This window comes from Coregonus clupeaformis, chromosome 33 (assembly GCF_020615455.1).
Source record: "Coregonus clupeaformis isolate EN_2021a chromosome 33, ASM2061545v1, whole genome shotgun sequence".
Taxonomy (NCBI): Eukaryota; Metazoa; Chordata; class Actinopteri; order Salmoniformes; family Salmonidae; genus Coregonus; species Coregonus clupeaformis.
The window spans coordinates 18876105-18899849 of record NC_059224.1 but is presented as its reverse complement, the minus strand read 5'-3'; the positions used below and the strand labels follow the sequence as shown (position 1 = coordinate 18899849).

The 23745-nt window shown below is 45.0% G+C and overlaps 1 protein-coding gene across 1 annotated transcript in view; it reads left to right on the top strand.

The window, feature by feature from the left end:
* Positions 1 to 23745, top strand: part of LOC121548745 (otoferlin) — a 105188-nt gene that overhangs the window by 6495 nt on the left and 74948 nt on the right. The window contains exons 2-3 of the mRNA XM_041860287.2: positions 5898 to 5956; positions 21584 to 21672. Of these exons, the coding sequence (XP_041716221.2) occupies positions 5898 to 5956; positions 21584 to 21672 (148 nt within the window). The remainder of the gene's footprint in view (positions 1 to 5897; positions 5957 to 21583; positions 21673 to 23745) is intronic.

Sequence of the window (23745 nt, the reverse complement as noted above, 5' to 3'; positions counted from 1 at the left end):
GAGCTGGGTGGTGCAGCGATCCGGGAGAATGGAGGACGACAGATCCAGTGTCACTCTTGTGGTCCTCTGTAGCTCAGCTGGTAGAGCACGGCGCTTGTAACGCCAAGGTAGTGGGTTCGATCCCCGGGACCACCCATACACAAAAAAAAATTATGCACGCATGACTGTAAGTCGCTTTGGATAAAAGCGTCTGCTAAATGGCATATTATTATTATATTATTATTACTCTTGTGGCAAGAGAGGACATTCTGCTGCATGGTGTCGTTCCAGTTCTTCTGGTTCTGGTGGCGGCAGGCAGGGCACTCTTGCGTCACCCCAGGTAGCACAAACCCACACTCGTTCAGAGCCCTCTGCTGCGCATTTCACCATCCACATCAACTCACCTGATTACAAGGAGTTCCCCAGTGTAAGGCACTTGTCGATTCAGGCGCAGCTGGGAACTTTATGGACAGGTTTTTAGCTAATAGTCTATGTATTACATTGGTTCCCCTGTCCATTCCATTGCCCATCAAAGCACTTGACAGTCGACCATTAGGGTCAGGTTTTGTTGGGGAAGTTACAGCACCAGTCGCCATGATTACGCAGGAGACCCATAGGTAGCAAATCACCTTTTATATTATTGAGTCCCCTGATTTCCCTGTTGTGTTGGGCCTTCCCTGGCTAGCACTACATGACCCCACCTTTTCATGGCCGCAGAGGGTTCTCACGGGCTGGTCGCGAGAGTGTCAGGGTAGGTGTCTAGCTGTTTCCATTGGTGCAACCACGGTGGAAAGTCCAGACACTACCTCCATCATGCACATTCCCCCCGAATACCTCGACTTGGCACACACGTTTTCCAAAACGCAGGCGACCAAATTACCACCCCATCGGGCGTGGGATTGCGCGATAAACCTCCGGTTAGACGCTGTGCCTCCCAGGAGTCATGTATATCCCCTGTCGCAGGCTCAAACTGAGGTTATGGAGACATACGTCTCCGAGTCCCTGCGCCAGGGGTTCATACGTCCCTCCACTTCACCGCCTCCTCAAGTTTCTTTTTTGTGAAGAAGAAAGACGGAGGTCGGTGCCCTTGCATTGATTACCGTACACTTAATCAAACTACCATTCGCTATAGTTACCCTCTACCCCTCATCTCCTCTGTAATCGAATCAATGCATGGGGTGCGTTTCTTCACGAAATTAGGAGTGCGTACAACCTGGTGCGTGTCCGGGAAGGGGACGAGTGGAAGACAGAATTCAGCATTCAGCACAACCACGGGGCATTAAGAATACCTGGTGATGCCATACGGGTTGATGAATGCTCCATCAGTCTTCCAGTGCTTTGTGAATGAGGTGTTTCGGGGTGTGGTGGTCTACATCGATTACATTCTGGTGTATTCCGCTACGCGCGCCGAGCATGGGTCCCTGGTTCGCAGAGTGCTGGGCCGACTGTTGGAGCATGACCTATATGCCAAGGCAGAAAAGTGTCTGTTCTTCCAAAAATCCATCTCCTTCCTCGGATACCACATCACCAAATCAGGTGTGGAGATGGAGGGAGACCGCATTTCAACCGTGGGTTATTGGCCGACTCCAACCACGGTAAAGGAGGTGCAGCACTTCATTGGCTTTGTCAATTAATATTGGAGGCACTGGCTCGAGGGGGCGAAACACCCTTTCCTCGTCTGGACTGACCACCGTAACCTGGAGTACATCCGGGCAGCGAGGAGGCTGAACCCTTGCCAGGCCAGGTGGGCCTTGTTCTTCACCCGGTTTGATTTCACGCTGTCCTATATACCAGGCACATAGAATGTGAAGGCAGATGCACTGTCACAGCTGTATGACACAGAGGAGAGGCCCATAGACAACACCCCCATACTCCCGGCCTCCTGCATTGTGGCGCAGTAGTGTGGGCGGTGGACGCGGACATAGAGCGGGCGTTACGCACAGAGCCATCTCCACCTCAGTGTCCAGCTGGGCTGTGGTACGTGCCGTATAGTGTCCGTGATCGTCTTATCTATTGGGCACACATGTCCCCCTCCTCTGGTCACCCAGGCATCGGCCGTGCAGTGCGCTGCCTGACCGGGATGTACTGGTGGCCTACCTTGGCTAAGGACATGAGGGTGTATGTCTCCTCCTGCTCGGTGTGCGCCCAGAGTAAGGCACCTAAGCACCTTCCAGCGGGTAAGTTACATCTCTTACCAGTTCCACAACGGCCATGGTCCCACTTGTCGATTGACTTCTTAATTGATCTTCCCCTCTCTCAGGGTAACACCACCATCCTGGTCGTTGTGGACCACTTTTTTAAAGCCTGCTGCCTGCTGCCTCCTTCCTCTGCCCGGTCTCCCCACGGCCCTGCAAACTGCGGAAGCCCTGTTTACTCACGTCTTCTGGCACTACAGGGTGCCAGAGGACATAGTGTCTGACCGGGGTCCCCAGTTTACGTCTAGGGTCTGGAAGGCGTTCATGGAACGTCTGGGGGTCTCAGTCAGCCTGACCTCTGTGTTTCACCCCGAATCTAATGGGCAGGTGGAACGGGTGAATCAGGATGTGGGTAGGTTCCTGCGGTCCTACTGCCAGGACTGGCCGGGGGAGTGGTCGATGTTCTTGCAATGGGCTGAATATGCCCAGAACTCTCTCCACCACTCCTCCACTAACCTATCTCCATTTCAATGTGTTTTAGGGTATCAGCCGGTCATGGCACCGTGGCATCAGAGCCAGACCGAAGCTCCTGTGGTGGACGACTGGTTTCGGCACGCGGAGGAGACATGGAAGTCCACCTCCAGCGCGCTGTGTGTCGCCAGAAAGCCAACGCTGACCGCCACTGCAGTGAGGCCCCGGTCTTTGTACCGGGTGATCGGGTCTGGCTCTCGACCCGGAACCTGCCCCTCCACCTGCCCTGCCGGAAGCTGAGCCCGCGGTTTGTGGGGCCGTTCAAAGTCCTGAGGAGAGTTAACTAGGTTACGTATAGGTTGTTACGTATTTGCCGAATAAACCATTTATTCTGTGATTTACCCCTCCTGCGCCTGACTCCGTCCAAATCACCCGCTACAAACATAACCCAATAATTGTTGCAGTAACTGTAGTTTCTCAAATACAACATGTAATTTGTTGTATAATCTGAGTTGAGTAAGAAATAAATATATTTTGTACTAGCAAATGGAAAACAGGTTAACTGTGATTCATGTATTTATTTCAACACAGAGAGAGAGAGAAGTTATGGGGTTGCCAACCTGCCAGCGAGAAAGTATTAATTCCCTGTCCAGGCTAATAACCAGTCAGAGTGACAAGGGCTGTAATTACCTATGTGTGTGTGTGTGTGTGTTTGGCTGGCAACCTCAGTACACAAAGCCTCTTACACACAAAACAAATGACTTATGTACATATAAAACGCACAATCACAGAAGAGCTTTCTGATATTCACCAGCCCTCATTCACAAAGCCGTCTTTTAATAGACCCAATAGTCACTGTGTTTACTATCTTTGTGGTCGTACGCATATGGTGCATAATTTCTTAAACAACCCGACTGAAAATGTAAAAGATGAATAGCTACAACTTTACACAGTAGTATTTGAATTAGGCTATATTTAATATGTATACATTAGATTGCCGGTATAGCTGTGTCCATGCCGTTTCCTTTTGTTGAGTCAGTAGTCTCTCTCTCTCTCTCTCTCTCTCTCTCTCTCTCTCTCTCTCTCTCTCTCTCTCTCTCTCTCTCTCTCTCTCTCTCTCTCTCTCTCTCTCTCTCTCTCACACTCTCTCACACTCTCTTCCGTCTGTCCCATTTGGTGTCATTATAAGTCATCATTTAGTTTTTTATCTGTCTGTCTGTCTTTCTCTCCTCTCCTCTGGCTCCTCGTATCAAGCCTGGTGTGGGTCTATGCTTGTCATTCGGTTATTATAGCACCATTACTCTGTCTTGCCCTTTCCACTTAGTCCGACACATGTAAATTACTGTTATCTATTGCCAGGGAAGGAGAGTTGTGCCATAGGTTGAGTGGGTCTCTGGTAAATTGTATATGGTTTTGTCATGTGGTGCAAAGCATCAGGAGACAGACGGAATTCACCTGCAAAATTGTGGTAATCATTTACAGGTGCAGAAGGTGAGCTGAACCCATGAATATTGATGTTGACGAACACTTGACTGACAAAAAGAATGGACAATTCACTGAAGCTACTGGCTTTTAAGGAAGAGCGCCTAAAACTTTGACAAAGCATAAATAATTCCTCGCACAGCTGACATGTCAGTCTAGTCAAAGCTCTCCTAAAATGAGCAACCTCAACAGGTTAAAAGCTCAACCCCAAATCAGTCCACAAACGATCTGCGGTGGTTACACTATGAAAAAAATGCTGGGTTGTTTGGTTGACCTAACTGCTGGGTTGCAGGCGTTGGGTCACTGAGATATGACTCAGCAGGTCAGCTCAGAAGACTGAAGGCGTGGCTTAGTAGGAGCGTGGCTTTCATATAAAATGTCATTCCGGTTAATCTGTTCTGTTGTATTGTTAGGTTGAACACTGACACTTTTTAAGCTTTAAAGAGTAACATAGTGAAAAAATAATGATAATTGAAAACCAGATGTTTTAGGCTTAGTTATATTGAAACGTCAATTCTGGTCTTCATTTTGACAGTTTGTTGCAAAAGTGATATATTTTGGTATTTTAGTAATAAATCTAGCTCTTTTTGCCTACCATTAAAATCATGATGGTACAGCTTGAGAAGGTACATACACATCTATCATACACACCATTTCATACACATCTATGTGCTTTTACGAAGAAAAAAATCATGTAGGCTATGTGGATTATACGTTTATATAGGTAGCTACAGTGCCTTCAGAAATTATTCACACCCCTTTACATTTTGTTGTGTTACAGCCTGAATTAAAAATGGATTAAATTGTACCCAACAATACCCCATAATGTCAAAGTGGAATTATGTTTTTCAAAATGTTTACAAATTAATAAAAAATGAAAAGCTGAAATGTCTTGAGTCAATAAAGTATTCAACCCCTTTGTTATGGCAACCCTAAATAAGTTTGCTTAACAAGTCACATAATAAGTGTGCAATAATAGTGTTTAACATGATTTTTGAATGACTACCTCATCTCTGTACCCCACACATACAATTATCTGTAAAGTCCCTCAGTCGAGCAGTGAATTTCAATTCAACCACAAAGACCAGGGATGTTTTCCAATGCCTCGCAAAGAAGGGCACCTATTGGTAGATGGGTAAAAAAAGAACCAGACATTGAATATCCCTTTGAGCATGGTGAAGTTATTAGTTACCCTTTGGATGGTGTATCGATACAACCAGTCACTACAAAGATACAGGCGTCCTTCCTAACTCGTGCCAGAGAGGAAGGAAACCACTCAGGGATTTCACCATGAGGCCAATGGTGACTTTAAAACAGTTACAGACTTGAATGGCTGTAATAGGAGAAAACTAAGGATGGATCAACAACATTGTAGTTACTCCACAATACTAACCTAATTGACAGTGTGAAAAGAAGGAAGCCTGCACATAATACAAAATACTCATCCTGTTTGCATTAAGGTACTAAAGTAATACTGCAAAAAATGTGGCAAAGCAATTAACTTTTTGTCCTGATACAAAGTGTTATGTTTGGGGCAAATCCAATACAACACATTACTGAGTGCCACTCTCAAAATGTTCAAGCATAGTGGTGGAGTTCTAATCCCACACAGGGCAGTTCTAATCCCACACCCTCTCCTAACCCAATTGTGCACCGTCAGATGGATGGAGATTTGCTTTTCAACGTGTTCTTCAAGGCATATACAAGACTCATTGACCCTTTGTGACCCTACACTTCTTCGAAAAACATTTTTTCGATGTATTTTTATCATTTGAATATTTAACCCTTTGAGCCTGTCTAACCCCTGACCTCTGTCCTTTCACCACTCAGGTCTGTCGTTCTACACACGTGTTCTGGAGAACTGTGAGGATGAGGCCAGATTTGATGAGGTTTGTAACTCTTCTATTAGATTCCAAATAACCATCAAGCCCTTTTTCTTTCGTGTTTATATTTTAATATAGCAAAAGGGGGAGATGGATGCAGTAGCCTACAAAGAGCGGCACTCAGACAGGAAGGCTTTATATGGGAATCAAACCCTTGTAGCTAAAGGGGATATGTGGTCCAGAGTCATGTGCTTTACCACTAGACTACACTTAACATTTTCATAACCGTCCAGACAACATTAACCCTTTTCTCACACTATAGGTTTTACATCCCTGTGTCCTAAGGCGAGAGTTTCCCCACCATAACACAAATAGCATGGTCTGTGTTGGATATTACTTCACTTGATATGGACATGGCGCAATGGAATTGAAGTATGCAGCTAGTGTGTTCACCCATACACTTTATTAACAGGCTCCTGTGTTGGTTATCACATCAGGGATTTGACCAAAGGCTCTGCTAACAGGAAATCCTGCACTTATTTAATCTTATCAAGTGTTTTGCGTTATTGCTTTACAATACCTCTGCTCTTAAGACAAGAAGGAATCTCATTTGACGTCTGTTGTAAACGGGCCTTTTCCTATCTAGTCCACTCTAATGGGCAATTGCAAATTGTATTCGGTGGAGGTACAGTATATGTGGGGTTGAGATGGCAGTGAGAGCTAGAGGATGGCAGCCATGCATGCTATTGAATGCTTGCTGTACAGTGTGATTAGACCAGACATACTTCAGGCTACTGTGGTGTAGAGACTTAACTAGGCAGAGAGAGAGAGATAAGAGAGGAAGAGCGAGAGTTAGTTTGTTTGTACCCGAGTCACCATGAATATGATTACTTTGTGATTTACCTTTAAATTGGCCATATAAAAATAAACTAATGACATTAGCAGGCATAACAACCCTGCTCTACTCTGAATGTGATTCTGATAAATTGTAGACCTGTAATATACTTAAAAACCAGTCCCTAGAACATGTGTGAGGCAACGCAGATGTCTAAAGAGACCTGTAATGCCTCAGGGTCCAGTAGCTTGGATGGAGGCTGATGATTGACTGGCTCCGTTTGGCTCTGTAGCTGTTGGATTCTGGGTCGTTTTCTCAGTGCGATTCCTCTTGTCAGGTTGGGAAATCAGCTCTGTAATGCTTTTAGACATGAAGACTCACTCTGGGATGGAGGGAGGGAGGGAGGGAGGGAGAGGGATGAGGGGTAGACAGAGGAATACTGAGAGAGAGCCAAGACAGAGAAGAAGAAAAGAGAGAGAGAAAATGCAATATGGAGGGAGATACAGAGAGAGAGAGAGAGAGAGAGAGAGAGAGAGAGAGAGAGAGAGAGAGAGAGAGAGAGAGAGAGAGAGAGAGAGAGAGAGAGAGAGACAGAGAGAGAGATACAGAGAGAGAGATACAGAGAGAGAGAGAGAGAGAGAGAGATACAGAGAGAGAGAGAGAGAGAGAGAGAGAGATACAGAGATACAGAGAGAGAGATACAGAGAGAGAGAGAGAGAGAGAGAGAGATACAGAGATACAGAGAGAGAGATACAGAGAGAGAGAGAGATACAGAGAGAGAGAGAGAGAGAGAGAGAGAGATACAGAGAGAGAGAGAGAGAGAGAGAGAGAGAGAGAGATACAGATACAGAGAGAGCGAGAGAGAGATACAGAGAGAGAGAGAGAGATACAGAGAGAGAGAGAGATACAGAGAGAGAGAGAGATACAGAGAGAGAGAGAGAGATACAGAGAGAGAGAGAGAGATAGAGAGAGAGAGAGAGAGAGTAACATACAAAATATAGGTAATGCCTTTCCCACGGGGCCTACGTTAGGAGTTTCTCTCTCATACAGAGGAGAGCTTGAGTTTTTCTGCTTGTTGTTTAAGAGCAGAAACATTTTCCTTTGATGGCTCGGCTCAGGCACTGAGTGCTTTTTCCTTTGCTGATAATCAGCGCTATTGTTTTGGGTCTAATCAGGAACAACAGCCAGATGAGACTTAATGTACCCATGCCTGCACAAAGACCACACACACACACCCACTCTCACACAAACACACACACACACACCACTCATTCTCCTATGGTATTATTATAGCCCCGTTTACATTGGTGAGTTGGTACAGTTACAGTAGGACAACGGATGTGATCGGACAGAGGCTTATCCAATATTCCCTGCCAGGCTTTGTGCATCCAAACCATGAAACGATGAAGAGGTTATTATGTCAACTCAACATCAATGGATTGTCCAGTCTGACCCCAGGCAGTCTAGTGCCTAGAGTACAGCTTCAACAGTGTGAGTGTGTATGATTTATATCAAAAGTTAACCCAAAAAGCTTTGAATGTGAAAGCAGTTACATTTTCTACATCCTAATAACCCTCCTCCTCCTCCTCCTCCTCCTCCTCCTCTTCATTACAAAACTCACTGTATATCCCAGCCCAGCCTCTCTAGTAGAACACTGCACCATTAGCATAAAGATAGGAGGTCTGTTTCTTTATGCATGACCTGAAACATGGCTTTGATATTCAGACTGGATGCTGAATCTGTATTCATAATTCAACATTGGAGGGTTAGCTTGTAGCTGCAGTACATTGGAGCCTCTCCCTGTTCTATAGTGTATTAGCCTGAGGACTACAGTACCTCCATGAAGCTGTCTCCTCCAGCTAAAATACTGCTGTGTATTTGGGCCACTAGTTAACAGCATTCTGAGTGTTGTGAAGTAAAAAAAAAAAAAAATACTGTTTTCTAAACGTTCTGCAGCGTAGCCTATTCATGCAGTGTAGCCTTCTTGATTGGGATCATACATAGGGTATACAGATAGATTATTTCATGAGAGGCACTCAAAGCAACATGTCATTAATGTAATAGCTTTTTCATGACTTTTTCAGTCGCTTGCATACTGAAAGACATAGAGCTATTTCATAATGTCTTGTGCCTGTCAGCCAGGCACACAGTATAGAGGTTACGCTAAAAGTCCCACCTTACCACTCACTGAAAGCTAGTAGCTGGCCACTGTGAAATCACTTCCTGAAAGTGTCCGCATCACTTCCCTGATTGCCCCGGCCTATGGTTGAGTTGCAGGAAACGAGGGCCCTCATGTTTGTTATGATGGAGGTTCATTTAGTGAGTGTTCTCGTCAACCCAGCGCCACAACATCCAGTTCATGGAGAGAACCATAACCCTGTCGGACTAACCGAAACAGCTAACTGATCTTGTGGAGCTCCTGGAAGTACTCTGGTTTGTCGTTGGGCTTTGAGAATGTGAGATGTGGACTACAGGCGTCTGTAGACTACATAAAGACTAAAGTGTTTTCACTTTTTAAAAAATCCTGTCTGGTTGCACAATGTTCTTTAGGGTTGGGGGGTTGCCCTATAGAAGTAGTATCAAACTCCCAGCATACTGAATAAAGGCAAGAGGAAAAAAGTATTTATTCCTAGATGATGCTGAATGCAAGATATTCCCTTACCCTAGACAGTTATTTCTTTCCACACTGTGTTACTGAATGCAACGGTTTCATGGGTATTTGTGACCATGAAATCCCACATTGCATTTCTCACTTCTGTAGTTTATTCATTGCTGTCTTGTTCTTAAAGTTTTAACATGCACACACACACACACACACACACACACACACACACACACACACACACACACACACACACACACTCATTTCCGAGGGGAATGTTTTGTCCTCGTTTCTCCTCTGCATGCATGCATGCATCTGCATAATCATGCTCATCTCACACAGAGAACACTATGAAGGACTGACAAGGCACCGCCATTACGACTGCAACAACATCTCACAGTCACCCAGACAATGCCCCCCACCCTTCACAAAACTTTCTCTTTCCACCAGAGCGAGAAGAACAGATCATGACCATGAATAGCTACAAGATAATTGTCTCATCATGTCTAAAACTGCTTCAGTGAAAACAGTGAACTTTCAGGACCTTGGTCATGTCATGATATTGTATTGTACTGCTCCCAGCTGAGGTAATAGAATATAAGTGCCTCAGTTATAGATCTCAGGTAGATTTCTTGTATTAGTTTTCAATGGCTAGAGCCTTATAATTGGTATAACCATGGGTGTACTGTAAGTGGAATGTCCCTGTGCTCTGCGTATGGATTCTGAATAGATGTCTGTGTACAAATTGGCAGGATAGATTGACAGACTTTGATAGGGTATGGTGCTGAGGTTGATAGATCGATATCTGACGATATTGAAAAAGATGGTCCCCACAGGTTTATTAGAACATGGTAAAGCGATCCTGGACTGTGATTGAAAGGGTATTGGAGAGAATGGGTGGGCTAGTTTCAGGGCTAGACAGTTCAGTCTTGACTATGATTTATCAGCCTTGAGTTACTGTGTCTCAACTCTCAAGCTTTTAAAACAGTGCTCTCAAAACAGCTTTTCTTTGTTCGCAATTCTGACTCTCCAGAAGCTTTTGGGATAGTAGAGTGAAGCAGTCTCAGGTCATGCTGACGTTTCACAAAGGTGTTTTGGTGTGAAGATAAGAAACTTTTGCGGTTTGAATGCATAGTGCTACAGTATCTGGTTTATAGACCATGGGCGATTCTGTGAAAGCTGCTTGGACAACTTGACCCATTTCCCCTCTGCAGTTAACTCCACACCAGATGGCCTCAGTGTTTTACACAGCGAAAAAAGCTAACTAATTGGAGTTTGATCAAGACTGTAGTCCAGTCCTGAATTCACAATCAAATCACTTTAGATTAGCTCTATAAAGTGCCCTTTAAGCAGCTAGAGAAAAGCGGACTGAACTCAATACAGTTGCTGTATTATACTACACTTAATTTAAACTTGATTCAATGTCTAAAACCTTGTGTGATGGTGCATGTGCTTAATTTGACTGGCGTGGGAAGAATAGTTGCATTATGCACATCGTTAATCAGTTAAATAAAGATGTGTTCGTAGAGGTGTCATTAACGGACGGTGCTTTGCCTGCTTTAAAGACCACAATGATCATAATTGATCGTATGTTGTGTTAATCTCATTTATACTGGAGTTTTAATGTCAACAAGTGTTTTTTCTTTGTATTGTCATGTTATTTACATCAGGATTCATTTGGTGCATAAAGAATCATTACCCTCTAATGAGTTGGAGTATGTCATTCAACACGCATACACACGCACACACACACACACACACACACACACACACACACACACACACACACACACACACACACACACACACACACACACACACACACACACACACACACACACACACACACACACACACACACACACACACACAGGCTGTGCTGTCTCTGAAATAAGCAAAGAGATGAACATGAATCATTGCATGTGTTGTTGCTGGTGGAGAGAAAGATGAAGAGATACAAATGAAGAACTAAAAGTAGAGCAAGACTGTAAGAGAGAGAGAGAGAGAGAGAGAGAGAGAGAGAGAGAGAGAGAGAGAGAGAGAGAGAGAGAGAGAGAGAGAGAGCGAGAGAAAGTGTAGGAGCGAGATAGAGTTTCTCATCCAGCGTACCAAGCTTATAAGAGATGCTGCTGTTTCATCTTAGCAGACACACACACACACGCAGAGGCCATACTGTCTATGAAATAAGTAAAGATAATATATTTTTTAAGTCTATTCACTATCAGTGAGCATAGCATAATCCACAGTTTCTGTACAGCACCTTCTCCTGTAGAGCCAGACCTGGCCTCTCCCTTCATAGGTAAAACAAATAGGGAAAACTTTAGTAATCTCTGACACTGAGGGTGTGTGTTGATGTGAGATCCTCTGCTCTTCAATAATTGAACTGTCTCAGAGTTGAGCTCGGGCTTTAGGCCTACTTGCTTAGTGGAGTACTGCTATATACAGGATGGGAAACCCTGAGTAGACCACCTCCCCCTTCCCCTACCCTGTTCAGGAAATACAGTACTAATTATTACATCTCTTCCCATGAAAATGACATATAGCTATTCTCCAACTGGAGTGAGGCGTTATCAAAGGGATGAGGGATAGGCCATGATCAGGCTGATCAAACTGTTTTCATTCAACACATTATAGAAATATTTAATCATTTTAAATGGGATTGAAACTTTGAAGTTGAAGTCGTTAGTGGTAACGAGGGGCACGAGGGGTGTTGTTCAAAACAAAGTCTTCAGCGATTGGATCGTCTCTAACCAATCAGAGTATCAAAGCCAATGACGAATTTTCAAACTGCCACTTTACCCACGTGTGTTCTGGCTCTGGCCCAACCCATTGGTTTCTGGACCAATCAGATAGTCCCGAATGTGTTTGCATTCGGTGAAGGGTCGGGGAGGTACTCAGATACACACTCATTGCAGAGAAGAAACTAACGTCCGTGGGAGTGGCCTAGCGTTTGGCCGAAACGAGGAGTCTGGGTAGCCAGGCAAACTTCAAAGTTGCTCTACTCTGTGAGCGAGACAGAGAGTGCATCCATGCTGTAGCTACATCATTTATCTCATCCTAGATGTGTTCATTCTCTGTGTCCATGGCAACAGTCAGGAGGAATCATGGGATATGGCTAGGAGGACCACAGGATGACCCCGCTCACCAAGCTAGTCACCATGGTTTTACAGCGAAGGATCACGGGAGTCAATATCTTGTCTTTAATTGAGCTCTTAGCCCTTCTTAATGCGGCTTTGTGCCACCGATGCTTCTGGGTAGTCAGAGTCAGAGCGTACCTGTCATTTTTAATGAGAGCATCATTCCTCCAATTAAGGCATGCTGCCTCTCTGTAGAAGACTCTGTAAGAACAGAGAGGGAGAGAAGGGAGAGAGAGAAGGGAGAGAGAGAAGGGAGGGAGAGAAGGGAGGGAGAGAAGGGAGGGAGAGAAGGGAGAGGGAGAAGGGAGGGGAGAAGGAGGGAGAGAGAGAAGGGAGGGAGAGAAGAGAGGGAGAGAAGGGAGAGAGAGAAGGGAGGGAGAGAAGGGAGAGAGAGAAGGGAGCGAGAGAAGGGAGGGAGAGAAGAGAGAGGGAGAAGGGAGGGGAGAAGGGAAGGAGAGAGAGAAGGGAGGGAGAGAAGGGAGGGAGAGAAGGGAGGGAGAGAGAGAAGGGAGGGAGAGAAGGGAGGGAGAGAGAGAAGGGAGAGAGAGAAGGGAGGGAGAGAAGGGAGGGAGAGAAGGGAGGGAGAGAAGGGAGAGAGAGAATGGAAAGAGAGAAGGGAGAGAGAGAATGGAAAGAGAGAAGGGAGGGAGAGAAGGGAGAGAGAGAAGGAAGAGAGAGAAGGGAGGGAGAGAAGGGAGAGAGAGAAGGGAGAGAGAGAAGGGAGGGAGAGAAGAGAGGGAGAGAAGGGAGAGGGAGAAGGGAGGGGAGAAGGGAGGGAGAGAGAGAAGGGAGGGAGAGAAGGGAGGGAGAGAATGGAGAGAGAAGAGAGAGAGGGAAGGGAGGGAGAGAAGGGAGGGAGAGAAGGGAGGGAGAGAAGGGAGAGAGAGAAGGGAGAGAGAGAAGGGAGAGAGAGAAGGGAGGGAGAGAAGGGAGGGAGAGAAGGGAGAGAGAGAAGGGAGAGAGAGAAGGGAGAGAGAGAAGGGAGAGAGAGAAGGGAGGGAGAGAAGGGAGAGAGAGAAGGGAGAGAGAGAAGGGAGAGAGAGAAGGGAGGGAGAGAAGGGAGGGAGAGAAGGGAGGGAGAGAAGGGAGAGGGAGAAGGGAGGGGAGAAGGGAGGGAGAGAGAGAAGGGAGGGAGAGAAGAGAGGGAGAGAAGGGAGAGAGAGAAGGGAGGGAGAGAAGGGAGAGAGAGAAGGGAGCGAGAGAAGGGAGGGAGAGAAGAGAGAGGGAGAAGGGAGGGGAGAAGGGAGGGAGAGAGAGAAGGGAGGGAGAGAAGGGAGGGAGAGAAGGGAGGGAGAGAAGGGAGGGAGAGAGAGAAGGGAGATAGAGAAGGGAGGGAGAGAAGGGAGGGAGAGAAGGGAGGGAGAGAAGGGAGAGAGAGAATGGAAAGAGAGAAGGGAGAGAGAGAATGGAAAGAGAGAAGGGAGGGAGAGAAGGGAGAGAGAGAAGGAAGAGAGAGAAGGGAGGGAGAGAAGGGAGAGAGAGAAGGGAGAGAGAGAAGGGAGGGAGAGAAGGGAGGGAGAGAAGGGAGAGGGAGAAGGGAGGGGGAGAAGGGAGGGAGAGAGAGAAGGGAGGGAGAGAAGGGAGGGAGAGAATGGAGAGAGAAGGGAGAGAGGGAAGGGAGGGAGAGAAGGGAGAGAGAAGGGAGGGAGAGAAGGGAGAGAGAGAAGGGAGAGAGAGAAGGGAGAGAGAGAAGGGAGGGAGAGAAGGGAGAGAGAGAAGGGAGGGAGAGAAGGGAGGGAGAGAAGGGAGAGAGAGAAGGGAGAGAGAGAAGGGAGGGAGAGAAGGGAGGGAGAGAAGGGAGAGAGAGAAGGGAGGGAGAGAAGGGAGGGAGAGAAGGGAAGGAGAGAAGGGAGGTAGAGAAGGGAGAGAGAGAAGGGAGAGGGAGAAGGGAGGGGAGAAGGGAGGGAGAGAGAGAAGGGAGGGAGAGAAGGGAGGGAGAGAAGGGAGGGAGAGAATGGAGAGAGAAGGGAGAGAGGGAAGGGAGGAAGAGAAGGGAGAGAGAGAAGGGAGGGAGAGAAGGGAGAGAGAGAAGGGAGGGAGAGAAGGGAGAGATAGAAGGGAGGGAGAGAAGGGAGGGAGAGAAGGGAGGGAGAGAAGGGAGGGAGAGAAGGGAGAGAGAGAAGGGAGGGAGAGAAGGGAGGGAGAGAAGGGAAGGAGAGAAGGGAGGGAGAGAAGGGAGAGAGAGAAGGGAAAGAGAGAAGGGAGGAAGAGAAGGGAGCGAGAGAAGGAAGAGAGAGAAGGGAGAGAGAGAAGGGAGGGAGAGAATGGAGAGAGAGAAGGGAGGGAGAGAAGGGAGAGAGAGAAGGAAGGGAGAGAAGGGAAGGAGAGAAGGGAGAGAGAGAAGGGAGGGAAAGAAGGGAGAGAGAGAAGGGAGAGAGAGAAGGGAGGGAGAGAAGGGAGAGAGAGAAGGGAGGGAGAGAAGGGAGGGAGATAAGGGAGAGGGAGAAGGGAGAGAGAGAAGGGAGGGAGAGAAGTAGGCTTGAGGATGCTTTGAGATCATAAGACTGTTGAATAGCGGTCCTCTGTAGCTCAATTGGTAGAGCACGGCGCTTGTAACGCCAAGGTAGTGGGTTCGATCCCCGGGACCACCCATACACAAAAATGTATGCACGCATGACTGTAAGTTGCTTTGGATAAAAGCATCTGCTAAATGGCATATTATTATTATAATAGTAATTTTATTGGCTTTAGCTGAGGCCTCTGTCCAAAATATGGTGCATGGTTTATTTCTGTAGCTATCTATCATATACTGTAGGTGTCTGGTGCCAGTCAGGTTAATTCCATTGGTACCATATACAACATTGAGCACCACATGGGATTTGAAGCAGCAACCTTGTGGCCTCCTGTAGCTCAGTTGGTAGAGCATGGTGCTTGCAACGCCAGGGTTGTGGGTTCGATTCCCACGGGGGGCGGTATGGAAAATGTATGCACTCACTAAATCTGTAAGTCGCTCTGGATAAGAGCGTCTGCTAAATGACTAAAATGTAAAAATGTTATGAGTTCATCTGCTTTGGGAAAAGGGGAAGGACAGTTAGCACATTGGGTTGTGGAGCCTTCTAGGAAGGTCTGAGAAGCGAACTAAGGGATGCTCATCCACTGTTGTTTTCTGTACCTCAATTATTGTATTTAATTTGCGAACATGAATCTTTGCCATTTCATGTTTGTGTAGGTACTCGTATACTAAGTGAGTGTGAAAAGATAACTAATTTCCATGACAACAGCAAAGATGGCTGAGACTGGCTTGTTCCTTCACCTTAAAGAACAGTTTGTTTTTCTCTAATGTCACAAGGCTCTATGGATCTTGGCTCTATGGCTCTATGTCTCTATGGCTCTATGGCTCTATGGTTCTATGTCTCTATGGCTCTATGGCTCTATGGTTCTATGTCTCTATGGCTCTATGGCTCTATGGTTCTATGGCTCTATGGCTCTATGGTTCTATGTCTCTATGTCTCTATGGCTCTATGGCTCTATGGTTCTATGTCTCTATGTCTCTATGGCTCTATGGCTCTATGGTTCTATGGCTCTATGGCTCTATGGTTCTATGTCTCTATGTCTCTATGGCTCTATGGCTCTATGGTTCTATGGCTCTATGGCTCTATGGTTCTATGGCTCTATGGCTTTATGGCTCTATGGCTCTATGACTCTATGGCTTTATGACTCGATGGCTTCATGGCTCTATGGCTCTATGACTTTATGGCTCTATGGCTTTGTGGCTCTATGTCTCTATGTCTCTATGGTGCTTAGCTCTTTGGTTAAGCAGTCAAGTGGTCATCTCAACAGAGGCCATTGGACTTCCTTCCCACTGTTGACCACTACTTTATGCATCCCAGCATTTCCCCCAAATCATACTGTGTTTCAGTCAGACTCACTGTCTTTATACCAAGCGGTCTGTGCTATATTTGGTTATTGGACTCCATTACTTAAATATCATCATGCGTGAGTCATACTGTAACTCACTAAAGGTCATGACGCGCAACAAAATTTGAAGTATGATGAATCATTCTCTCCGGCGATATTCTGGGCCATGGGTGAGTGATACTAACCTGCCCCAAGTGCATTTGGAAAGCATTCAGACCCCTTGATTTTTTCCACATTTTGTTACGTTACAGCCTTATTCTAAAATGGATTTAATGAAAGAAAATCATCAATCTACACACGATACCCCATAATGACAAAGGGAAAACAGGTTTTTGGAATTTTTTGCTAATTTATAAAACTAAATAACAGAAATACCTTATTCACATAGATATTCAGACCCTTTGCTATGAGACACGAAATTGAGCTCAGGTGCATCCTGTTTCCATTGATCATACTTGAGATGTTTCTACAACTTGATTGGAGTCCACCTGTGGTAAATTCAATTAATTGGACATGATTTGGAAAGGCACACACCTGTCTATATAAGGTCCCACAGTTGACAGTGCATGTCAGAGCAGAAACCAAGCCGTGAGGTCGAAGGAATTGACCGTAGAGCTCCGAGACAGGATTATGTCTAGGCACAGATCTGGGTAAGGGTACCAAAACATTTCTGCAAAATTGAAGGTCCCCAAGAACACAGTGGCCTCCATTTGGAACCACCAAGACTCTTCCTAGAGCTGTCCGCCCGCCAAACTGAGCAATTGGGGGAGAAGGGCCTTGGTCAGGGAGTTGACCAAGAACCCGATGGTCACTCTGACAGAGCTCCAGAGTTCCTATGTGGAGATAGGAGAACCTTCCAGAAGGACAACCATGTCTGCAGCACTCCACCAATCAGGCCTTTATGGTAGAGTGGCCAGACAGAAGCAACTGCTCAGTAAAAGGCACATGACCGCCCGCTTGGAGTTTGCCAAAAGGCACCTAAAGGACTCTCAGACCATGAGAAACAAGATTGAACTCTTTGGCCTGAATGCCAAGCGTCACGTCTGGAGGAAACCTGGCACCATCCCTACGGTGAAGCATGATGGTGGCAGCATCATGCTCTGGGGATGTTTTTCAGCAGCAGGGACTGGGAGACTAGTCAGGATTGAGGGAAAGATGAATGGAGCAAAGTACAGAAAAATCCTCGATGAAAACCTGCTCCAGAGCGCTCAGGAAGGTTCACCTTCCAACAGGACAACGACCCTACGCACACAGCCAAGACAACGCAGGAGTAGCCTCTGAATGTCGTTGAGTGGCCCAGCCAGAGCCCGGACTTGAATCCAATCGTACATCTCTGGAGAGACCTGAAAATAGCTGTGTAGCAATGCTCCCCATGACAGAACTTGAGAGAATGGGAGAAACTCCCGAAATACAGGTGTGCCAAGTTTGTAGCATCATATCCAAGAAGACTCGAGGCTGTAATCGCTGCCACAGGTGCTTCAACAAAGTACTGAGTAAAGGGTCTGAATACTTATGTAAATGTCATATTTCCAGTTTTTTTTAAATTATACATTTGCAAAGAAAAATACAAACCTGTTTTTGCTTTGTCATTATGGGGTATTGTGTGTAGATTGATGGCAGTAACTGTCACGGACGTTGAGAGACGGGTCAGACCAAGGTGCAGCGTGAAAAGCGTACATGTTTATTTAACTCAATAAACATAAACAAAACAAGAAACAACGTAACGTGAAGTCCTCAGGCTATACACATACAAGCCTAACACGGAACAAGATCCCACAACTAAGGTAGGCAAACAGGCTACTTAAGTATGATCCCCAATCAGAGACAACGAGCGATAGCTGTCTCTGATTGGGAATCACACCCGGCCAAACATCGAAACAACACATCTAGATCCTAAACATAGAAATCTTATACATTGAGTTTCACACCCTGACCAAACTACCTAGAGAATAACAGTCTCTCCAGGTCAGGGCGTGACAGTAACGTAACAAAATGTGGAAAAGTCAAGGTGTCTGAATACTTTCTGAATGCACTGTATATATATCAAGCCATCTTCCAAACGACCTACTCCATTAGATGATGGTGATTCCTTTGCAATGTGTTTATAAACAGACTTCCATTTAGTTTTAATCAATCAGGAAGTTAGTGTTGATTTATTTGGGTCATGTGACTGTTAAAATGGCCGTCCTGGAACATGGTAATGGGGATCGTCATGGTGACGCTGAATTATAAAAGATGAGGTTGTGATCTTAAATCGAACCTGGTGCAATTATTGTCAACATGAATAGTTAATCACACCTGTGGGTTTTATAGGTGTGACTGTCTCTGAGTGTGTATTTCCTATGTGTACTAGTAGTGTCTGTCTGTCTATTCTGTTCAATAGATCCTCATTGGTAGAGGATTCTACACAGTGTGTTTCCTCAGAGATAAACTCCAACTTGGACACATTTGTGTGTCAAATGCATTTAATCTGTAATGTTCCCTATCATTCCATGTGTCACATTAACTCCATACTGTGGTGTGATGCTTCAGTGTTCTACTGTAAGCTATCTTAGTTTCATCATCACAGTGGGTGTGTGACTACTCAGCTGTGTCCCATTAACACCATGCTGTGGCTTCTCTTCTCTCCAGGCTTTTCTAGCAGGTTGGAATAGATTTAGAACTAACTGATGTAGCTACAGTAACTCTGGTGTAGTCTTGGACAGTGACTACCCTCGTGAAAAAGTACTGCTGAATTACTACTCATCTCTACTACACAAAATCTACACAAAACCTACTGGTTTTACTACTTGATTGCTATTGAGATGTGTAGTAAACGAGCAGTGATTTATGTAGTAATTGAAGTAGTAATGAGAGATACTGTAAATTGGGACGTTTCACCACTGGTGAACACTACATATCTCCTACTCAAATCACTACATAATTCTCCCTTAAGGACTACTGCGTAACTACTTTTGGGTATCTACCTCTTAAAACCTAGACATACCTACACAATTCCTACATGTTCACTATTGAATTACCACATAATTCTTACAGATTACTACTGTATGTAGGGGAAGGCAGGTAGCCTGGCGGGTAGGAGCGTTGGGCCAGTAACCGAAAGGTTTCTGGATCGAAACGACAAGGTAAAAATCTGTCTTTCTGCCCCTGAGCAAGGCAGTAAACCCACTGTTCCCCGGGCGCCGATGACATGGATGTCGATTAAGGCAGCCCTCCGCTCCTCTCTGATTCAGAGGGGTTTGGTTAAATGCGGAAGACACATTTCAGTTGAATGAATTCAGTTGTACAACTGACTAGGTATCCCCCTTTCCCTTGTATACCTACTCAATCCCTATTGAATTACTACTGCCATTTGTGTGTGTAGTGTTGTGTCACTACTGAATTGCTCCTGATCCTTTTTCATTTCCTACATAAACCCTTTCGAATTACTATTGAAAACATTTACTACTGTTTGCCTATTCTTGTTTCCCTTCTGTGTCACTACTGGACTAGTGTACGTGTTATTTCCTCAAGTTTCTAACTGTAGTTATATCATCAAACAATAAATAATAAGCTTATACAAACTTTATTGCAATTTACATTTACATTAATTACATATTAAATTACATATTTACACTTTTTTGTTAATCCCTTTGAGTCTTTGTCTTGATTGAGCTTTGACTTAACTATCTTCAGATCCTCTTTTTTGTTGCAGCCACATTTCTCCACTACGTAACCTTTTAGAAAATAAAGACAAGCACCAATTATAAGCCATTATCAATCATCTGCTAACAGAGGTCACATAAGACAACACAGAAAAACATTTGATAAACAATGTTAATCTTACCAACAATGGCCTCCAGTCTTCTTATGTCGAGGGCCTCTTTGGCAACAGGTCACAGTATACCAATTTGAACATACTGTACATTTGCATACAAACACACATAGCTACATTTCAATGGGGCTAGCAAACAGCTAGGCTAAACTCAATACATCTCTATGACAATGGCTAACGGCTAAGACCGTATTGGCTAGCAATAGTTTTTTTGTTTTGTTATATAAACGACTAAACAAATGCATGAAAGTATTCATAAAACACAAAGGACAGTTAAACACATAGATGGTGCCAGCATAAGTGCTATGAAAGACAGGATGACGAAGAATGGAATACGATTACATTCAGGATTGTCAAAAACAGTAGCTAGCTAACAACAACCAACTACTTCCTCTTTTGTCTTCTTCTGCGGTCGTGAAAAGCCGGTGTAGTCTGTTGTGATAGAAGTAGTTAAAACTCTACCTGTTTACAGTTGAAAAACCTGTGCAGTAAAGCTGTAGTTTTTTAACTACTTATTTACTACCAACATATAGTAGTAAAAATCTCTACCTGATTACTACTGGAAACACTACTGCTTTCCTACTGAACACTACAAAACTCTACTTGTGTATCTTAAGTAGTGCATAAACTACACATTCACTACTACATAGTCACTACTGCACGAATAGGTTTTGTGTAGTAATTTTTCATGAGGGTGGTTGATGGCCAGAAGGAGGATATTTACATGATGCCCAATGAACCACTCTGTTCAATCCGTTCAGTGTTTCTGTCTGTTGGTTTGCTTGATAAGTGTGTACATGTTTGTCCACTCCCTCTGTTAGTGAGACTGACACCTCTGGCTCTAGGGCAATCGACAGCACAGAGTGCAGGTTAATAGCACCACACACACACCACACAGTGGCAGGTGGAACCCCAGGTTTCAGTAATGGGACAGGCCTGATGGATCACTGCTCTGAGTAAAAACAGCCTGATGCGCTGTCAGCAACCAGGAGGAGAGAGGATCAGCAAGGGCTGTGTGAGCTTTAAACAGCCTCTCCTCTCACACACCAGCACTGGCAGACACTTACTTAGTTCAACGTTACAACAGGCACGACTGAGAAGACTGATAAAAATAGCCACTAATTATCTCAGCTCTGTCTTGCTGTTGTACCCTTGACAGGATTGAACTCGGCTAGCTCTCGCTATATGGACCCTTACTCTATTCCAGCCTCTAGCTCAACACCAATTAATGAAATAAAACCTGGATGAGGTGATAACACATGGGGGTGTTCTGCTGATTGGCTGGTCAATCAGATATTCTATGTCCCAGTAAGAGAGGGGTGATCGGCTTTTGTGAATTGCCTGTTGTGTTTAATGATTGACGTGAAATGATTTTAAACCAGTCAGTCAAATGATTTCCTTGCAAACTGTAGATGTTGTGTTATAATCAGTCCTTCTCTCCCCTCAGACGTTCCGATGGCCGATTGCCAGCAGAGTGGATGAAAACGACATGCTGGAGGTTCAAGTGTTCAACTACAGCAAAGTTTTCACCAACAGGTCAGTTACTATAAACACAGTGCTGTAACATAACTACCACTACTAACAAAACGTAAACCAACAGTAAGTCCTAACATGCTCAATACACACTCCAAACACGAGTCAGAGGTAATAATATGCATAACACTCCCACACACCACCAGACTAACCAGGATCTAACTAAGAGATGCAACATAGAGGGAAGGATACTAGCACCCTTCCAACACTTTTCACCTGCCATCCTCAGAGTGACATAATGCCGTCAATAATGTAACTAAAGGCACTTCAGATAGGCAATCAGCTCCTAACGTTTCTTGACTATGAGGTGATACATTGACTCAATTAAACGTGTGATAGGCTGCGGACCGCAGGGCAGGATCTGAATGGGTTTTAATAGAGTGGAGCAATGCAGTAATGAAGAAGTATTAGAGCTGTGTGTTAATGGATGCATCTGTCACACCTGAGCAGAAGGATGGTTTAAGTTGGTCTCTGCCTTCGCCGGAGCTCATTTACTCAGACCAAGGCAGAGACTCTAAGGATTAAGTAAATTCCTTACATTGAGGATTCACATTTTAGCAGACATTCTTATCCAGAGCGATTTACAGGAGCAATTAGGATTAAGTGCCTTGCTCGGGGGCACATCAACTGATTTTTCACCCAGTGGCTCAGGGATTCAAACCAGCAACATTTCAGTTACTGGCCCAACGCTCTTAACCGCTAGGCTATCTGGTGCCCCCATTTGAGAGGAACGTTGTTGCACCAGTGGTTAAAGACTATATAGCTACTCTACCTATCTCTATGGTTACAGATACATCATAACTAATTTTGGAGGCTTTTTTCTCTCTAGTGGATGGATACAGCCCTTGCAGAAGGATGGTTTATGTTAGTGCATTTATGCTGTTAGATGTCATAAAGGTAGTGAGTCCATTGTCAACCTCTGTTAGCTTTACTGGATTCATCCCATCAGATCAGGTCTATCAGCCTCCCAGTGGACTGACTGCTGTGTCCCGAGTCCTCAAATTGGGCTTCCCACGCAGAAACCCTGTGTGTGTGACGTTGTTTGTTTATCTCAGCCACATTAAGAGATGAGTCAGAACTAAAGCAGTCTGACTGCTCTGTTTAGAGATGTTCTATCACTTTTACATCAATGCAGCTACAGTGGGGAAAAAAGTATTTAGTCAGCCACCAATTGTGCAAGTTCTCCCACTTAAAAAGATGAGAGAGGCCTGTAATTTTCATCATAGGTACACGTCAACTATGACAGACAAAATGAGAAAGAAAAATCCAGAAAATCACATTGTAGGATTTTTAATGAATTTATTTGCAAATTATGGTGGAAAATAAGTATTTGGTCAATAACAAAAGTTTCTGAATACTTTGTTATATACCCTTTGTTGACAATGACACAGGTCAAACGTTTTCTGTAAGTCTTCACAAGGTTTTCACACACTGTTGCTGGTATTTTGGCCCATTCCTCCATGCAGATCTCCTCTAGAGCAGTGATGTTTTGGGGCTGTCGCTGGGCAACACGAACTTTCAACTCCCTCCAAAAGATTTTCTATGGGGTTGAGATCTGGAGACTGGCTAGGCCACTCCAGGACCTTGAAATGCTTCTTACGAAGCCACTCCTTCGTTGCCCGGGCGGTGTGTTTGGGATCATTGTCATGCTGAAAGACCCAGCCACGTTTCATTTTCAATGCCCTTAATGATGGAAGGAGGTTTTCACTCAAAATCTCATGATACATGGCCCCATTCATTCTTTCCTTTACACGGATCAGTCGTCCTGGTCCCTTTGCAGAAAAACAGCCCCGAAGCATGATGTTTCCACCCCCATGCTTCACAGTAGGTATGGTGTTCTTTGGATGCAACTCAGCATTCTTTGTCCTCCAAACACGACGAGTTTAGTTTTTACCAAAAAGTTATATTTTGGTTTCATCTGACCATATGACATTCTCCCAATCCTCTTCTGGATCATCCAAATGCACTCTAGCAAACTTCAGACGGGCCTGGACATGTACTGGCTTAAGCAGGGGGACACGTCTGGCACTGCAGGATTTGATTCCCTGGCGGCGTAGTGTGTTACTGATGGTAGGC